Source organism: Pinus tabuliformis, chromosome 2_2 (assembly GCF_031772625.1).
Source record: "Pinus tabuliformis cultivar Carrire ecotype Pingquan chromosome 2_2, CPIR1, whole genome shotgun sequence".
Taxonomy (NCBI): Eukaryota; Viridiplantae; Streptophyta; class Pinopsida; order Pinales; family Pinaceae; genus Pinus; species Pinus tabuliformis.
In genome coordinates this window covers 1,174,886,929-1,174,906,262 of record NC_142300.1, presented here as the reverse complement: position 1 = coordinate 1,174,906,262, position 19,334 = coordinate 1,174,886,929, and the positions used below count along the sequence as shown (strand labels likewise).

Sequence of the window (19,334 nt, the reverse complement as noted above, 5' to 3'; positions counted from 1 at the left end):
CTGTGAATATCGGTGAGAAAATCCTTGCTGATTTTGATTGTATTATCCATAGTAGAGAGTATTAGATTGTCCAGTGACTCTAATATTGCACCAATTAGAGCCATTTTTCAACCTCAAAAAAATAGTAAAACAATGAGGAAAATATGGACACCAATTTCTCTTTTATATAAACTTATGGCAACAAATTCAAATCAATCTTGACAGCTTGCAATAGATTCAACACACAAAGAATGGTGACATCCAGAAAACAGACTCCTCATTCAAAATCGAATTTTCTCCAATTCAACTGAGAATTTAACTTCCAACAAGGCAACGAGCAATTCAGGCCTCAAAAAGATATGTTCTTGTACCAGCCTTGAATCCAAGAGAACCTGTCGTGGGAATAATTTTCTGAAGAATGGAATTTTGAATGCCAAATTGACAGCATGACTGGGTGCTTAGAGTAATACGATAACATGTATTCTGATTGACATAGACTAATTTTCTGTGAATTGTTCTTAAACCTTAATTTGACAACAAAATTGCAATGATGAATAAAGAAGACGATCAGAGGCAACAACTTCTTCAATCTGATTACACAGGAAAAAAGGGCACCAGAAGCTTCCCAAGGGTTTCCTTCAGAGCCTCCCACAACACTGTCCACTGGCTGTGTAAAAATAAACAGTATCCACAACATAAGCAACTGCCTGATCAATATTTCAATAGAAAGAAAGAGCATTCCTCAGTGGGTTTAACCGTTACAACCATTTCAGGCTCCACCTCAACATCTAAGTAGGTTATCAAGAGTGAGTTAGCTGTTGTTAGAGAGCCTATTGTGCCAATCCACTGCTAGCTGAAAACTCTACTAGAAATCTTGCCAAAGATTTAAGAAATATATATATAAATATTGCTTCAAGCAGAGTGGGAGATTGACATGAAGGACACTGGCATGTGTTCTTTATTTGATCTTTGTTGTCTATTTATGAAATATTTCTAAACGTTATATGATTCAGATGGATATTTGTAACTCCAACCATTATTCTCAATTTTTTTCAAAAAACAGTAAAATATATGAAAGCAAAATTCGAATCGTAACATTATCACTCATCGATTTGCTTCTACATATTTTAACTATGCATGTTCATGTTTTTCTGAAACGCAGATACGAGTCTTGTACTCTCCACAGGAATTGAATGAAGCCACTAGGATTGTCAATTCAGAAAACGTTTCGGCCTTCACATCACCAAGAATTGAATGAAGCGATGTTAATTCTAGCAGATGGTACTATAAATACTACTCGGGATATATGAATAATTCTTCCATCACCCCGGACAGAGAACCTTGCACGCATCACCTGGTACCAGTATCAATCCAAATCGATCCCAAGCATAATAACACCAGCTACTCTTCACAAGTGACTTCTTTCAAAGGGTGGACAAAGTCCTGCGATTTTCCATCAATAAACATGGCGGTCACTGGTTACAAAAACAGATATTTATATGTGGGAGGATGCTCGAGCGGATGCAAATCTTTACAACACTTTCCTTTTGATACAATTGTCAAATTGAAAGGTACAGAAAAAGAATCAGTTTCAACTTGGTGGGCAGGAAAGCGTTCATTTATAGGAGAGCCAATGTTTGTGTCCAGATCATTAGGCTTTCGCCAACCTTATCTCTCTGGATTTGAAAAAGAGAATGGATACATACTAGTCATACAGTACGCAGGTTGAGACGTAACAACCTGCCACACCATTACAAGGCTTTACCAATGCAGCAGAGGTTCATTCGATGGAGACAGTGCTGACACGAATCTCGCCGACTGAAATTAAGATGTTGACAAGACGAACAATTCCAGTCGCCCAGTTAGCGATTCATCTTCCCAAAGAGAGCACCGACCAAACAGTTACTCGATGGATGCGCAAATAGCTTAGGTTTCCGACTGCTGAACTCGCTAGACGGAGCCCTTCAGCAATTAACAACAACGTTAATGTAATACCACAGACTTCAGGCAAATGCATAACATAATGAAACTGTTTAATCAGAGTGGAGCGGCATATGGATGTTTATGAGCGGCTAGAATAAATGGTGAATAGCAGGTGGAGCAGCGTATATATGGAAAACTGAATTTGGTCAGATGGGCAGGTGTGAATTCATTCAACGGTTTTCAAATTTCATGCAGGTTTCTACGGCTTCAACATATTAAAGCTTTAAACAACTACCCTTAGCGCATTCTAGAACACTTACACGCAGACCTCTGAGCACACAGTGCACGGTCTCACATTCATTACAATGCAGCGAACGCTCCAAATTCTGGCAGAGGGACAAGGAATAATGAGGACAATGACAGAAAACTTACGGGAGCTACAACACAAAAAACTAATTTGGGAACCTGGGACCTGTGGCAGCATCAACGCATAGTAATGTGAGCCTTGTAATGAGCAGCATCAATGCATATCAATGTCAGACCATGTCAGAGCAGTGTACAACACACAGTAAAACACTTTATAAGGTGGAAATTCTAATCAACTTTGATTAGGAGAAAGGTAGAACTGACATGTATATAGAGACCACAAAATAAGTGGCTCACATTGGCGTAGGCCCAGTAATCGCCCACTCTGATACCATGTTAAACACACATGGACAGCAAGAGAAATATGAAAGATAAAACATGAGAGTGCTATTTTTATTAACAAATGATTTACATTTATAGTACATGTTGTGACAGTTGGGTTTCACATCCCAAGGTCTCTTGGGCTCCTTTTGTCCATTCGGCTTCCACACTAACCCATTGAGGATTATGTGTCCAACAGATCACATCGAGCATCAAGAAATGAATCCGACCATATCTTGTAAAGGATTGGAAGAAATTACCACTCCTCAAACTCTAGAGATAGAAGGACATATCAAGAAGAAAAAAGCTCAAGCAGTGAAAGATCACATCGAGCATCAACAACAAGTTTTCCAACTTTTAAAGGATAACGCCACTTCGGTGCAAAATCAAACAAAACAACATGTAGATCAACATTGTAGTGAAAAATGTTTTGATGTAGGTGATTGGGTATTTTTACTGCTACATCTCAAGCAAGCTATTTATGAGAAGGAAATGTTCGCAATACTACATGCACTTAAAAAATGGCGACCTTACTGAATGGGAAGACTCTTCAAGGATGAGGATGTGGAAGCATTGTTTTGTGCTATTTCTTATATCCAACCAGATTGGATAAACAAAGCAAGGGATGAATGGAAGAAGGACGAAGAAGTATGACCACTTATTCAAAAGTTGCAAAATATCCCAATTCAAACAATATTGCCAGAAATTGAAGAGGAAGGAAAAATCATATTGGAACCTGGAGCAGTCACAGAAACAAGAACCCGACAGCTACAAAATTGATCAATTTCAGAGTATCTCATCAAGTGTAAGAAATTACCCGTTGAATATTCCACATGGGAGGACAAGAATTTTATAAAGAAGCATCAAGAACTACTCAAGCGTTGAGGACAACTCTTTTTGAAGGAGAGGGGCATGTTAGGCCCCTATACTACTAGTGTAACCCCTTATTGTTATTAGTACAGCCCACTTATTATATTGATGTACCCATGTAGTGCCCATATTGTTACTATTGTACCCCATAGAAGCCCACTATTGTTATTATTTTGCCCTTACATTATTATTGTTATGTCGGCTCTGATTATGTTATGGCCCCTTAGAATCCTATATATAGAAAGGAGGTCTTTTCATTTGTATCATCCAAGAATTATTCATTTATGTAATGTAAAGGAGGTTTCCCCCTCGAAGAGGCTAAATTCTAAGGCGTTGATCTATCTTTTCTATCTTTTTGTGAGCTAGTTTCATAACAGATGAAGCATCCACATGTACCAAAAAGGAGGCACTAGCCGACGATGAAGATACTCCTACAACAAGAAAAAGAATGTTGGAAAAGGAACCAATGAAGCATCAGAAGAAGGAATTGACAGTACAGAAGCATCAGAAAAGACACCATCAAAGTATGTTCAGAAAAATCATCTAGAATCTCAAATTCTATGTGATAAGGAAGTTGGAGTACAAATCAGAAGAACTCTTGTTGGAACTTCTAGTTATCTAGCCTTACTATCCACAATTGAACCACAAAATGTAAATCAAGCTAGCAAAGATGAATGTTGGGTTAAGGCTATGGATGAAGCACTTGATCAAAGTAAAAATAACCACACAAGGGAATTAGTATCAAGACCTCATGATAAAAATGTTATTGGGACAAAATAGGTATTAAAAAACAAACTAAATGAAAATGGAGAGGTAATTAGAAACAAAGAAAGACTTGTATGCCAAGTCTATGCACAACAAAAAGGGATATACTTTGAAGAAACATTCGTACCTGTAGCAAGACTTGAAGCCTAAGAATGTTCCTTGCATTTTCAAGGTTTGATAACTTTAAATTATATCAAATGGGTGTTAAATCTGCATTTCTGAATGGGGATCTAGAAGAATAAGTTTATATTGAACAACCTGAAGGGTTCATTATAGGAAATGATAAAAACCTTGTTTGCAAAATCAAGAAGGAATTATATGGGCTAAAACAAGCTTGGCATGCATGGTATTATTGCCTTGATAAGTATTTTCAACAACAAGGTTTCACTAAGGGATCTGCCGATAGCAATCTATATATAAAGATGGACGATGGTAATCTTTTAATAGTTATTTACATAGATAACATCATATTTGGAAGCAATGAAGATTCTATGAGTCAAAGTTTTGCCTCAGGCACACAACAAGAATTTGAAATTTCATTGCTTGGTGAACTAGCATACTTTCTTGGTCTTCAAGTTCAACAAGCAAAGAATGGTATTTTTCTCTCACAAACTAAGTACCTCAAACAAATTTTAAATAAGTATGGAATGGAAGACAAGAAACCTGTATGCACAACAATGGTTACAGGGTGTAACCTCAGTTCACATGATGATTATCCCTCAGTAAATCAACCAGAATACATATCTATGATCGGAAGCTTTCTCTATATTACAGGCACAAGATTAGACATAGTGCGTGCAGTTGGGATTTCTGGATGGTTTCAAGCAAATGCTAAAGAAACTCATCTCCTTGCAGTCAAGAGAATATTCAAGTACCTACAAGGAACTCAAGATTATGGTCTATGGTATCCCAACCATGTAGATTTTTCTCTTCATGCTTACACCGATGCAAATTGGGCAGGTAATGTTGATGATCAGAAAATTACTAGTGGAGGAGAATTCTATTTGGGACACCACTTAGTATCATGGTCTAGAAAAAAATACATATCTGTTACTTTATCTACTATTGAATTGAGGCTTCTGTGATCCATATCAAGTTTATTAGAAGCTTTTCGGCGTAAATCACAAGATAGTTCATTTGTTGACGCGTTTCGAACCAACTAGTGTGGATCATCGTCACGACAAGTTGAAGAATCAGATCATGGTTGCAAATTAAATAAGGAGAGCAGATCATCAAATAGCTAGGTTTGACTGAAAAAATGGTTATACTGAAAAATGACTATATTAGATCATACTGGAAAAAAGGCTAAGATTGACCAAGAATGGCTAGATTTGACTCATTAAGTTGTATAATTATATAATTTTATTATGCTAAAGTAAACATTATTTTAATAACTATCATATGTTATTTAAGTGAAAAGTTAACTATATTTGAGTTAACTAGGGAATGTTTATAATAAAATTGCATATAATAATATATCTAGGGAAAGTAATTATTAAAGGATTTAATAATAACTAATAATAATTAATATTATATTACTATTATAATAATTTTATAGTATTAATCTTAATATTAATGTCTTGTGTAACTAATTAATAATTTTTTTTTTAGTAAGACTATTTAATTGGAATAAGTATTAATAGATCTAGGATATTAGTAAAAGTAAGGATTTAATATTAACATAAATAATACTAATTATTGTTATATTATAGATACTAGATCGTATAGATTAGTCATTAAAAGGGAATTAAAAGTAATATTAGTTATAGTAATAGTGTTATTCTTATTATTAATGGTTAGGGTATCAATTTATTATTGATATAAAAGGAACTTATATTAATAGTTCAAGGGATATTAGGAATTGTAAGGATCCATTGTATTATTATTATTAATCTAATAGCGTTTAGATAATAGTATTTAATTAAAGGATAGGTAACTAATTTTATTAGTCAAGTCATTTACTTGGAACATAAAATTGCTAATAAATATCTCATAATATATAATCTAACCTATTAGAAAAAGATTTATCAAGGAAGAATACCAAAGAGGATCAAAGAACCATGGCTAAAGAGAGCAGGTTAAAGGAAAACGAGGGGAAATTTTCTTTAAAAGAAAACTAGAACATGCTATTAAAAGAGGTAGGGGAGGAAGGGAAGGAAACGACTAGGAAGCAGGGCCAGGATCCAACAACTACTGATCTTCCAACCATCATCTCTTTTGAGATTGCTAGGCCTTCTTTCAATTTCAAGGGATTCCCTAAATTTTCGTTGATGGAACTGCGAAAATCTAGCAATAACACCGGCCTCTTCAATACAAACATGATGTTTGGTCTTCTCCGCATGCTCTGCAAGTGCGGAAAACTTGGTTCTCCTATGTTTAAGGTCAGTTGCATGCTCACTAATCCTTTTATTAATGGAGCATATAGTCTCACCAATATAGGGGGTGTCAGAGGAACAAGGAATAATATAAACACCCTTCATGTCCTTAGGGTCTATAGGATCCTTCACTAATCGGAGGGACTTACAAATGGTGTTAGGGGGTCTAAAGGTCGAGGGAACATTATGTTTCTTAAGAATCCTCGCAATCTTATTAGTGGTCCCTTGAACAAACAGTAGATGGACCTTAGGGACTCTTTCTTTAGGTCCTCTTTTAATTGCCGAATTTTTGGCATCTTTGAGGAAAACCTTCTGACCCAGGTATCTACTATAATTGTTTTCAACAAAGACATTAAGGAGATGGGATTTCTCTTTCTCAAAGATATTTTCATCAGAGATCCTTAGGGCACGAGTAGTGAGGGTGTTGAGAACGCCAACTTCTGAGTCGGGAAATGGTGGGAACTGGCATGAAGATATTGCTCCATATGTGTTTTCTTCCGAAACACTTGGTGGGAAAGGGAACCGTGACCATGGTTCTTTGATCCTCTTTGGTATTCTTGCTTGATAAATCTTTTTCTAATAGGTTAGATTATATAGTATGAGATAATTATTAGCAATTTTATGTTCCAAGTAGACGACTTGACTAATAAAATTAGTTACCTATCCTTTAATTAAACACTATTATTTAAGCACTATTAGATTAATAATAATAATACAATGGATCCTTACAATTCCTGATATCCCTTGAACTATTAATATAAGTTCCTTTTAGATCACTAATAAATTGATACCCTAACCATTAATAATAGGAATAACACTATTACTATAACTAATATTACTTTTAATTCCCTTTTAATGACTAATCTATATGATCTAGTATGTAAAATATAACAATAATTAGTATTATTTATGTTAATATTAAATCCTTTAATAATTACTTTCCCTATATATATTATTATATGCAATTTTAATATAAACATTCCCTAGTTAACTCAAATATAGTTAAATTTTCACTTAAATAACATATGATAGTTATTAAAATAATGTTTATTTTAGCATAATAAAATGATATAATTATACAACTTAATGAGTCAAATCTAGATGTTCTTGGTCAATCTTAACCATTTTTCCAGTATGATCTAATATAGTTGTTTTTCAGTATAACCATTTTTCAGTCAAACCTAGTTGTTTGATGATCTGCTCTCCCTATTTAATTTGCAGCCATGACCTGATTCTTCAACTTGTCTTGGCGATGATCCACACTAGTTGGTTCGAAACGTGTTGAAAATGAAGTATCATGTGATTTACGCCGAAATACTTTATCTACTGCTGAAAAAAATATGTTGTTGTTTCATCTTACTGTATTCAACTTCTATGGATGATGCAAACATTACAATATATTCAAATCACCTGTCCTCGACCTATACCTACTTTGTGTGATAATACTAGTGCCATCAATATTTCTAAAGATCATGTCATGCACTCACAAACCAAGCATATTCCAATCAAATATCACTTTATGAGAGAACAGGTACAAGAACGAAAGGTCAAACTAGAGTATGTTCCCTCAAAGGAACAAGTTGTAGATATATTTACAAAGCCTCTTCCATGTGATTCCTTTGAATATCTGAAACAAAAACTAGGAGTGGTCTCTGCTCTATCACTTCATTAATTATTCTTATAGATCTTACATATTTAGAGGGCACAATACATATGTTTTTTTGATGATGTCTTCCATGGTCTTTTTGATGTTCATGTTACTTATGTTACTGACAGTACATATGATGTAGTAACACTAAACATGTACAAATAGTATAGGCTCAGGGGGACCTGTGGTTATGAAAAATTCAACATTTTTATTTCTATACCAAATATTATGAAGGAAATCTACGTATATACGTGAGTTATGATCTAAAAAGTCGTGTATGTTTCTCTATGATGAAGAAACAAGGGGACAAACTTAGGGAAAGGCTCTCATATGTTTCAGACAATTATCATTTGGCATTCTGGTCGTGATATTGATTGGTGCTACTTAGAACTTCAGGGGGAGCCCTACTTCTAATAATGCATTACTCTAATTATGATTTCTTTAGCATTTTGGATAGGTAGATATCATGTATGATATTGCTAAAGACACATATGTTTCTGACGTGGTTGTTGTCACACTTAATGCCTATGGTGCAGATTCTATATGGTGACTACCATGGTTTTATTGAGGTATTTTGTTTTGGTTATAAATGCCATATTTGTCTCTTGATGTAAAGGTCATGTAAATACCTATGTTATAAATCATTTCTGAAAATTCATGTATGGACTATTGTGGTCGAGTCATGTAATCCCATATTTTTGGGCATATGTAACCCCACTGTGCTGGGAGATCAACATAAGCATGAGTCATTGGTGATAAGGAATGTCATGTCTAGTTGAGTCATAAAGTCATGTACGCCTTTGCATATCTTCATCAAATTCAACATGTGGTCAGGGGGAGCTTGGTAAGTATTCAAAGTTCATTCTCAGCAGATCAAATCTACAATTCTCATGTCAAAGGGAGAGAAGCCTTCATTCATCATTGGTCCTATGCCCTTGATGTCAAAGGGGGAGGGAAGGTTGGTGTTTGGGGAATGCTTAGTGACTTGGGAGAGAAACTTGGTATATCTATAAATGTGTTTACATATATCTATACGTGATGGTGACCAAACACCAAAGTGGTTGGCATCAAGTCAAAAGGGAGATATTGTTGGCATTAAGAAAAATGTGTTGTCCTTGGTGGAAACCTGCTTAATAAAAATGTTGACATGATGGTAGCAGGATGAGTATTTAGGCTAGTATAGATTGAATATCAGTTCAAAGATAGGGGAATGATAAAGATAAGATTACAGAAGTATATGTGAGTTCTGTGAAAAAAAGTCGTGTACATACGTGAGTATGGTGAAGAAAAGTTGCATACGATTTCCGCACCATAGTATTCTCAATACTAGAGGTGTTTACCATGGTATTGGCCCATAGTAATGAGCACGGAAACATATATTTGATCCTGTCAAATAATACCATCGACATAACTACAAACCTAAGGTATTGGCTAAGCCCAAAGCTATATAAGGAGATGGAGATCAAAGTGTTATGTGTGCATGATGTGGGTTATTGATGAATTTTTTAATATGAAATGACTGTGCACTCGACAGTATGATGATGTATCATATCTTATAGGTCTAAAATGGCTACACACTGAATAATCTATTTATGGGTTGATATATTTGTGATGATGATGTCATAATGTGTCTTTTATAGTTTGTGCCAAGTTTTGGGTTTTATTAATGATCTATTGTGCAGCAAATATATTATTCAATAGTTACAGAGGTATACAAAGTTTTTCTCCAGAAAGCTCGCATACATACACATATTGGATTTTGGGTAGTCGCGTGTCGATTCTGCAGTATGGACAGATTTGTATGCGGGTATGCTTCTTGAAAGGCACATACATACGCCGAAATGTTTCATAAGGGTCGCGTACATATGCTAGGGTTTTGCAGTATATGATGTCAGATCAGTCTTGTTATGTTTACTGTTGTCTATTGATGAAGTCTTTCATGATTATCTATGTTTGAAAGTGTTGATTTACATTGAATTGATTATGTTGAATTGTATTGTTGCTACTATGAGATGATCTATATTTGGCTCAAAGATCTGTGACAAGGTTATTATGTGTTTCAGTGATTGATTTCAGTATTGCAATAATTCAGTTTCATGGTTCAACGTTTTGATATTTGTACGCAGGTTATCTGAAGAGAAAGCATGTATGTACACAAGTATGTCTCATAATAATAGTGTATATATTATGTCCAGGGTTTCCAGTGATAAGATCTGATTTCTGTGATGCAAAGTAGGTGGTCTGACATTCTGATGAAGAGTATACAATGAATTGAAATAATGCAGATGCTTTGGTTGTTTCAGATTCAGTATTTGGTTTGTTCAATGATGTGGTGATTAAGTTGGTTCAGTGATTTGATACAAGTGTTGGTTTTAGTATTTGTGTTTGATATCTGAATGGATCCAGTTTGAAATACTCTAAAAAGTGATCCACAAAGAACATAAGATAAAGGGGTTGTAGCTCCCTTCCAGTAGAATCTGGAAAACGAGAGAAGGTTGTAGCCCATAAAAAAATTTAGGGGTGAATCTTAGCCCAGGGGCAAAATATATAATGGGTTTTATAATTTGGAAGGGAGAATTTTTTATATTACATTCATTTTGTATAGTTAGCCCAAACATTATTTTAAAAATAAATAATTATTAATTTTTAGCCATGAAAAATATAAGCACGTAAACATTCCAAGCCCGATTAGCATGGTTGGTAGGTCAGATTTTCTTCTAATCGCCCTCGATTTTCATGAATGGCACTAGTTAGGGGCTCTTTCGCCCTCTAACATTCTTGGAAATCAAGGCTAGGGTTGAAATCACCCTGTGTTTTAGGGTTTTCAGTTTGATTAGCCTATATAAATTTGCATATACAATCCTCCTCATTGTTGAGCTTCCTGCCAATAAACAAGTGTCTTGACGGTCAATGAAAAAATTGTTCCTGGAGAGGGTTTTAGAAGGATGAGATCATCCATCTATTGCAGTTGCAGTTTTGGCATCTTCGTTGTTTTTCTCCCTGTGTTGGGTGTCAGTTTCAGAAGTTGTGCTCGTATTGCTTCAGAGACTTTGTTTTATGCATTGATTTTTTTCGAGATTGGTCATCCTGTGACTTGTTCTCCAGTTGTGGTGCTCTACAGAATCTATGTTTAATGGGAAATGAAGAGGGCCTTAGCTGCAGGAATTAATTTTATCCAGAGAAGCACAATACCCTATTCAGGAATTAATTTTAATTCAGAGAAGCACAATACCCTATTCAGGATACCCTAGGATTTTGGGTATCAGATCTCATTGAAGTCGATAGATCATTTTGGGATATATGGATAGCAGAATAGAAAGATATTTTATGGGATTGAGTATATGCAATGGTAATGAAATGGAAGGATGAATACCAATGAACAACCACATGGTGAAAGAGAAAAAATTGCGAGCCTGAATCTACAAAACCCAATTCAAAACCACTAAAATATGAACCAGAAGGTTGCGGGAGTCCTCCATTCATGAACTCTAAAGTTGTTGTACTTTGTAAAGATGGTAAGATGGAGGGGGCGTTGGACATTTTTCATGTGACAGGGAAGAACAGGATAGCAATTGAATTTAACATGTATGTTGATCTATTGCAAGCTTGTACGGAAATGAAAGCCTTGGAAGATGGCAGGTTAGTTCATAATCGCATTCTGTTATATGGGTTACAACAAAGTTTATATTTGAGATCCAAACTTGTGAATATGTATAGTGCGTGTGAAAGTATGATGGATGCACGAAAACTGTTTGACAAAATTTCTAAACGAAATGTACTCTTATGGAATTCAATGATTAGAGGGTATGCCAACAATGGATTTTGGGAAGAAGCCCTTGGGCTTTATTATGAGTTGCTGAGACATGGATTGCAACCTGATGGGTGTATATTTGTTATGAAACCAGCTCAAGAAAAGATATAAAAGAGAGATCAACGCCTTAGAATTTAGCCTCTTCGAGGGGGCAACCTCCTTTACATTACATAAATGAACAATTCTTGGATGATACAAATGAAAAGACCTCCTTTCTATATATAGGAGTCTAAGGGGTTATAACATAATGAGAGCCGACATAACAATAATAATGTAAGGGCACAATAATAACAATAGTGGGCTTCTATGGGGTACAATAGTAACAATATGGGCACTACATGGGTACATCAATATAATAAGTGGGTTGCACTAATAACAATAAGGGGTTACACTAGTAGTATAGGGGCCTAACATGCCCCTCTCCTTCAAAAAGCGTTGTCCTCAATGCTTGAGCAGTTCTTGATGCTTCTGTATAAAATTCTTGTCCTCCCATGTGGAATATTCAGCGGGTAAGTTCTTCCACTTGATGAGATACTCTGAAATTGATCGATTTTGTAGCTGTCGGGTTCTTGTTTCTGTGACTGCTCCAGGTTCCAATATGATTTTTCCTTCCTCTTCAATTTCTGGCAATATTGTTTGAATTGGGATCTTTTGCAACTTTTGAATAAGTGGCCATACTTCTTCGTCCGTATTCCATTCATCCCTTGCTTCATTTATCCAATCTGGTTGGATAATATAAATAGCACAAAACGATGCTTCCACATCCTCATCCTTGAAGAGTCTTCCCATTCGGTAAGGTCGCCATTTTTTAAGTGCATGTAGTATTGCCAACATTTCCTTCTCATAAATAGCTTGCTTGAGATGTAGCAGTAAAAATACCCAATCACCTACATCAAAACATTTTTCACTACGATGTTGATGTACCTGTTGTTTCCTTTGATTTTGCACCGAAGTGGTGTTATCCTTTAAAAGTTGGAGAACTTGTTGTTGATGCTCGATGTGATCTTTCACTGCTTGAACATTTTTCTTCTTGATATGTCCTTCTATCTCTAGAGTTTGAGGAGTGGTAATTTCTTCCAATCCTTTACAAGATATGGTCAGATTCATTTCTTGATGCTCGATGTGATCTTTCACTTCTTGAACATTTTTCTTCTTTATATTTCCTTCTATCTTGATAGTTTGAGGAGTGGTAATTTCGAACAATGAATTACAAGATATGGTTGGATTCATTTCTTCTTTCTCGATGTGATATTTCACTTCTTGCACCTTTTTCTTCTTGATATGTCCTTCTATCTTGAGAGTTTGAGGAGTGGTAATTATTGCCAATGCTTTACAAGATATGGTATGATTCATTTCTTCTTTCTCTGGGGTGGGGTCCTGGCGTATATCTTCTTCTTTTGATGTTTCTTGATCCTTTTCTTCCTCCTCTTCATATTCTATGTAAAATAATTTCTTCTCAGCACACTTATGACCTTTAGTGCATTTGCTATCACAATTGTAACAAAGCCCTTTTCTCTTTTTTCTTCCAATTGTTGTGGTGTGACCCTTGTAGGTTGTGGAAGGCTAGGAGAAACAACACTTCCATATTTATAGTTGTGAGGGGTATGCTTCCTGGTTTCCATAATTTTTCTTTCCACTATGTCACAAAGCCCTTTTACTCTTCCCAATTGTTGTGGTGTTACTCTAAAGAAGGTGTTGCTCTTTGTATCCTCATAATGTGCTATCATTTCCTCCGTGAAAACTGACCACGTAACAAGTTTTTTACGAGAACAAAGCCCTTCATACCATAAAAATTGATCTAGTTCTAAATATGAAGATGCAATACATACCTTTTGTAACAGTTGTACACCATGTATATCAAAATATTGCTCCATCTGAAGTATCCAATTTACTGGATCCCTGCCATCAAACTTCCTCATCTTGCTTTTTCTTGATTTTAGGAGCTCGACATTGAAACGATTGTAACTCTGTAATTTCAGTTTTTTAAGTTCTGAAAATGTGACTTGTGGTAGCTCTCTGTGTTCTCTTTCCAATTCCACCAGTCTGATCCAAATTGTATTCTCCAAGAAAGAGTTATGCACACTCTCCCAAGATGACCTAATTATAGACCTTTTCAGAAGAGAAAACTTGTATGCAGTGCCAGGTGTCACTGTTTCGACCTTTGGATCTGAAAAAGGTACACAAGAAACTACAGTCCGTCCTCTTTCTGTAACTTCTTACGAAATTTCAATCCAATGCTCTGAGAGAAAGTTATGACGATTTTCCCTAGGTCACCTATTTTGAGTGTAATTCAGGAGTCTGCAAAAAGACCAACTTCCTCAGATCATATCTCCGAAAATATCGCGCGAAAAGCTCTGAAATTTAGACCCAAGGTTCAACGCGATTTCTTCTCAAATGGGTTTTTTTTTGCGACTTCTGAAATGTCATAGAAAAAGAGTTATAGCAAAAATTCCACGATGACCTGTTTGGGACAACGAAACCCTAGAATCGAAAGCTCTGATACCAAATGTTATGAAACCAGCTCAAGAAAAGATATAAAAGAGAGATCAACGCCTTAGAATTCAGCCTCTTCGAGGGGGCAACCTCCTTTACATTACATAAATGAACAATTCTTGGATGATACAAATGAAAAGACCTCCTTTCTATATATAGGAGTCTAAGGGGTTATAACATAATGAGAGCCGACATAACAATAATAATGTAAGGGCACAATAATAACAATAGTGGGCTTCTATGGGGTACAATAGTAACAATATGGGCACTACATGGGTACATCAATATAATAAGTGGGTTGTACTAATAACAATAAGGGGTTACACTAGTAGTATAGGGGCCTAACAATATTTCCTTGTGCTCTCAAGGCATGTGCAAGCCTAGGTTCTTCTGCTTTATGGCAGGGTAAAGAGATACATCACTGCATAATTAGGTGTGGGTTAGAATATGATTTGTTTGTGGGTAATGCCCTTGTGACGATGTATGCCAAATGTGGAAGTGTGGAGTATGCACGTCAAGTGTTTGAAAAAATGCCTCAGACAGATGTCGTCTCATGGAATGCAATTATTGGTGGTTATGCGCATAATGGGGAGAAGGATAAGGCCTTGATATTGTTTCAATGGATGGAAATGGAAGGTGTGAAACCGGATTTGGTTACAATTATTAGTATTCTCGTTGTGTGCATGATCTCAGTGGATTTGCAACAGGGTAAGGAAGTTCATGATTACATAAGAAGAGCTGAATTTTCACATAACCTTTTAGTGGGGAATTCTCTAATAGCTATGTATGCCAAATGCGGGAGCATAAATTATGCACACAATGTTTTTGATGGCATGTCCCAGAGAGATGTAGTTTCATGGAATGCCATGATTGTTGGTTATGTCCAAAATGAGCATTGTGATGAGGCTTTGAATCTATTTTATGAAATGAAACTAACAAATGTAAAGCCTAATGTCGTCACATGGAGTATGATAGTTGCAGGATATGCCCAAAATGGGCATGGCTTTGAGGCTTTGGAAGTTTTCTGGAAAATGTTGGAGGCAGGGGTGAAATCTGATTATGTTTCCATTGCCAGTGTTCTCTAGGCATGTTCTCATCTCATAGCTTTACTACAGGGCAAGACCATTCATGATTTTGTACATGGAAATGGACTTGATGAGGAGATTTTGGTGGTGAATGCCCTTATAAATATGTACACGAAATGCGAGAGTATAGGATATGCCCAAAAATTGTTTGATGAAATGTCTGAAAGATATGTGATCTCATGGAATGCAATTGGATTGTATGCAACGCATGGTTATGGTGAAGATGCTCTCAAACTCTTCTACAAAATTAAACATGTAGACATGCAGCCTAATCAATCACATTTGTTTTAGTTTTTCCAGCATGTAGCCATGTCAAGCTTGTAGACAAAGGATTGCATTATTTTGATCACATGAGTCAAGATTATCACATCAGGCCCAGGGTTAAACATTATGCCTGCATGGTTGATCTTCTTGGCTGTGCTGGGCTGATGAGTCTCAAAACCTAATAAATGAGATGCCACTAGAACCCGATGCTGATGTCCAGGGAGCCTTGCTTGGTGCATGTAGAATTCAGGGAAACATAGAGCTCGCAGAAAAGGTGGTTGGGTAGCTTTTTAATTTAGAGCCAGAAAATAGTGGATACTATTTTTTTCTCTCAAACATAAAAAAATAATGGCTGGAAGATTAGCAGTTGCTGGGTCCCAGCCTTATCTTCCTAGCCTCCTCTTCCCCTTTCGTTAAGTCGTAAGGTTTTTGTCTTCCCTCTCCTGATGTTTTGATTTTAGCGGTTGGTCCCTCCTTTCTTCCCGGGTTTTCTCCCCGTTATCCTGATAGGTTATTAATCAATTTCGGGCTTTTTACCGTATTAACCTGATCCCGTTTATGATACTATTAGGTATATTAAAAAGAGGCTAGATTTCTGCTATTATGATTAATTCTACTATACCTTTTTGATTGTGATTGTCTTATATATTTAATTAGTGAAATTCCTCTTTAGACCTTATAGGTATTAATGACATAGTTAATTTTAATGATTTCATAACAAATTATTGAATATATATTGATTTTTTAATGAATATAAATTATTAATTGAATTAAATTGGGCCTTTATGTTTAAATGGTAAATAAGAAATTATTATTAATAAATATATGTTATACCTATTGAGTTAGTTACTTTTATTAATTAAACATGTACTTTAATGTATTTTCCTAATTGTAACTAAATTCTAAGTATAATAAAGATTTAGCATAATACTATTGTTTGCCTTAATAATATTGGAATTATAAATTACTAAGTAAATATAGATAAATATAAATTACTATATATAACATATTATTTAAATTCGAATGGACCATCATATTTAAATAATAAATAAAATAAAAATAATATAATTTACCAATAGATTGAAATAATTAGTGAATAATTATACATTTACCTAATAAGTAATTTAAGACTAGTTGCTTATATTTAAATAATATTGGAATAATAACAAATATAGATTATTTAACTACTTATTAATTTATTGACCATAATAAATATGAATTATATAAATATTATATGCTATACCTTTTATTAAACATAGTCATTTAGTTAACGAATGAATTCTTTTAGGTTTAGCTAACAATAATATATTATATATTATTTGATTTTAGATATACATTTATTAGCATATGAATTCTTTTAATATATTATTTACCAAATTTAGCTGTTTTCTAAGAATAATAAGAATTTATTATATCAAGAATATTAGGGGTTTGACTTTCTCCTTTAGGTCAAAATTAGCCGTTGGCAATATAGCCGTTGGAGTCTCTGCACGCTCTATTTAATCAAGCTAAACCAGATTAGTTCTTCATCTTGTCCTGACGATGAACCACACTGGTTGGTTCGAAACGCGTCGACAAAAGATTGGTTATGTGATTTTGCCGAAGAGTTTCTGAACAATGTTATGGATCACAGAAGTCTAAATTCCTTAATAAATGCTCTAGCTGACAGGTGGGCTGATGTAACAAAATTGAGAATAATGATGAAAAATAGAGGATTGAAAAAGTCACCAGGATGCAGCTTGATTGATGTAAATAGGAAAATCAATAAATTTCTTGTAGGAGATAGATCACACCCTAAGTCTGATCAAATTTATGCAATGTTGGAGACCTTGTCTGGGCAGATGAAAGAAGCAGGGTATGTGCCTAACACAAATTTTGTGCTGCATGATGTTGAAGAAGATGTCAAAGAGCACATGCTTTACTGTCATAGCGAGAAGTTGGCCATTTCTTTTTGCCTTATCCACACAAGCCATGAAACCCTTATAAGGATCACAAAAAACCTTCGTGTGTGTGATGAATACCACAATGCAATAGAGCTTATAGCCAAGATTGCTAATCGAGAAATTATTTTGAGGTATGCAAATAATTTCCATCCTTTTAAAGATGGGGTATGCTCATGTGGGGATTATTGGTTATGCCCTCTTAACAGACAATAAACATAACAGTTTCCACAGCAAGAAGCATGAAGACATGCTTTGGTTGACAAAGGGTAGTTGCAATTAGTAGCTGCTAGAGTAAGGTGTTTCGAGATGGAAGGCTCAATAATATGTTAGTGCAAATTATTCTTTCATGTAGACATGCTTTGACATGCTTTGGTTGACAAAGGGTCATTGCAATTAGTAGTTACTAAAGTAAAGTGTTTTGAGATGGAGGGTTAAACAATCTGTTGATGCAAATTACTTTGAATTACAATTTGCCTATTGGACAAATTGTTATGAAGCACATCATTGAACTAAAAACACAGAGTAAAGGATGAAATGAGCCCAACCAGAAACATGCAACATGGAGAAACAAGCATCTACTAACTATCTCACTATCTCTGAGGCTACTTGTTTCAGTGTTCACAACAGGAACTATGATATATTCTTTCAATAACCAATTTCATTTTGTTAGTATTGATTTCCTACAGAGAAGCCCAACTCTGACTGTGAGCAGTCCAATATCTGATGTTAGAAGATACAAATTCCAGATGATATCCTGTGGACCTTTCGTTCCTTGATTAAAAACTGGGTGGCAATCAAATAATTACCAGTTTTTGTATTAGTTCTACTTTTTTGGTCCTCTTTTTTGGTTATGACAAGAAAGTTTGGAGACATTGGGAGTAACATAGCAGACAAGTGTCATTCTGGGTGGTCGTTTGGTGCAGTTGGTAGATTTCAAATACACTCCAAAATTTTAGATACAACGAATGTTTTGGAAATCTGGAGGCTTCAACTTGGATTGGTTTATGGCGGATGTGTAGATGCAGAAAGATATCTTATTCCCAAGCTTTCTCAAGTTGAAGAAGCTGTGTAATTTGCAAAGAAAGAATGAATGGTATGGAAAAGACTTCACTTGAAAGTCATCCCCCTTTTAAATCATATTCTCATTATAAAGTTATGTTTTTTTCTTGTTCTTGTTCTCCACAATTTCCAGTCCAATGATTGCAATAATTGAGTTTTTAACTGAATTGTTCTTTTTTAAACATGAACGTTTGGGCTTATAGTGGGGACTGGTTAATTTTTCTCTCCATCCATTTGTTGTCAAGGTTGCTAGGACTTTCGCCAGTCTCAAATGAAAATTTTGTTGGAGCCCACTTGTCAGGATTTGAACTTGAGTTATCATCACAACAAGCAGTTGGAATTGCCACTAACCTTAGCTGGATGGACATATATCTTACTATTTTATAAGTAGTAGGTTATTTTTTGTATCCAACTGTACCATTTTTTTTATTT

General features: G+C 35.2%; 1 protein-coding gene across 1 annotated transcript; it reads left to right on the top strand.

Moving 5' to 3' along the window:
* Nucleotides 1–15,030: 15,030 nt before the first annotated feature.
* On the top strand, nt 15,031–15,636 carry LOC149197657 (pentatricopeptide repeat-containing protein At1g11290, chloroplastic-like). The gene has a single exon (XM_089408762.1). The coding sequence runs from the start codon at nt 15,031–15,033 to the stop codon at nt 15,634–15,636; it is 606 nt and encodes a 201-aa protein (XP_089264888.1).
* The last annotated feature ends 3,698 nt before the right edge of the window (nt 15,637–19,334 follow it).

Coding starts and splice junctions, on each gene's coding strand:
- LOC149197657 (XM_089408762.1), top strand. CDS start 15,031: ATGTATGCCAAATGTGGAAGTGTGGAGTATGCACGTCAAGTGTTTGAA.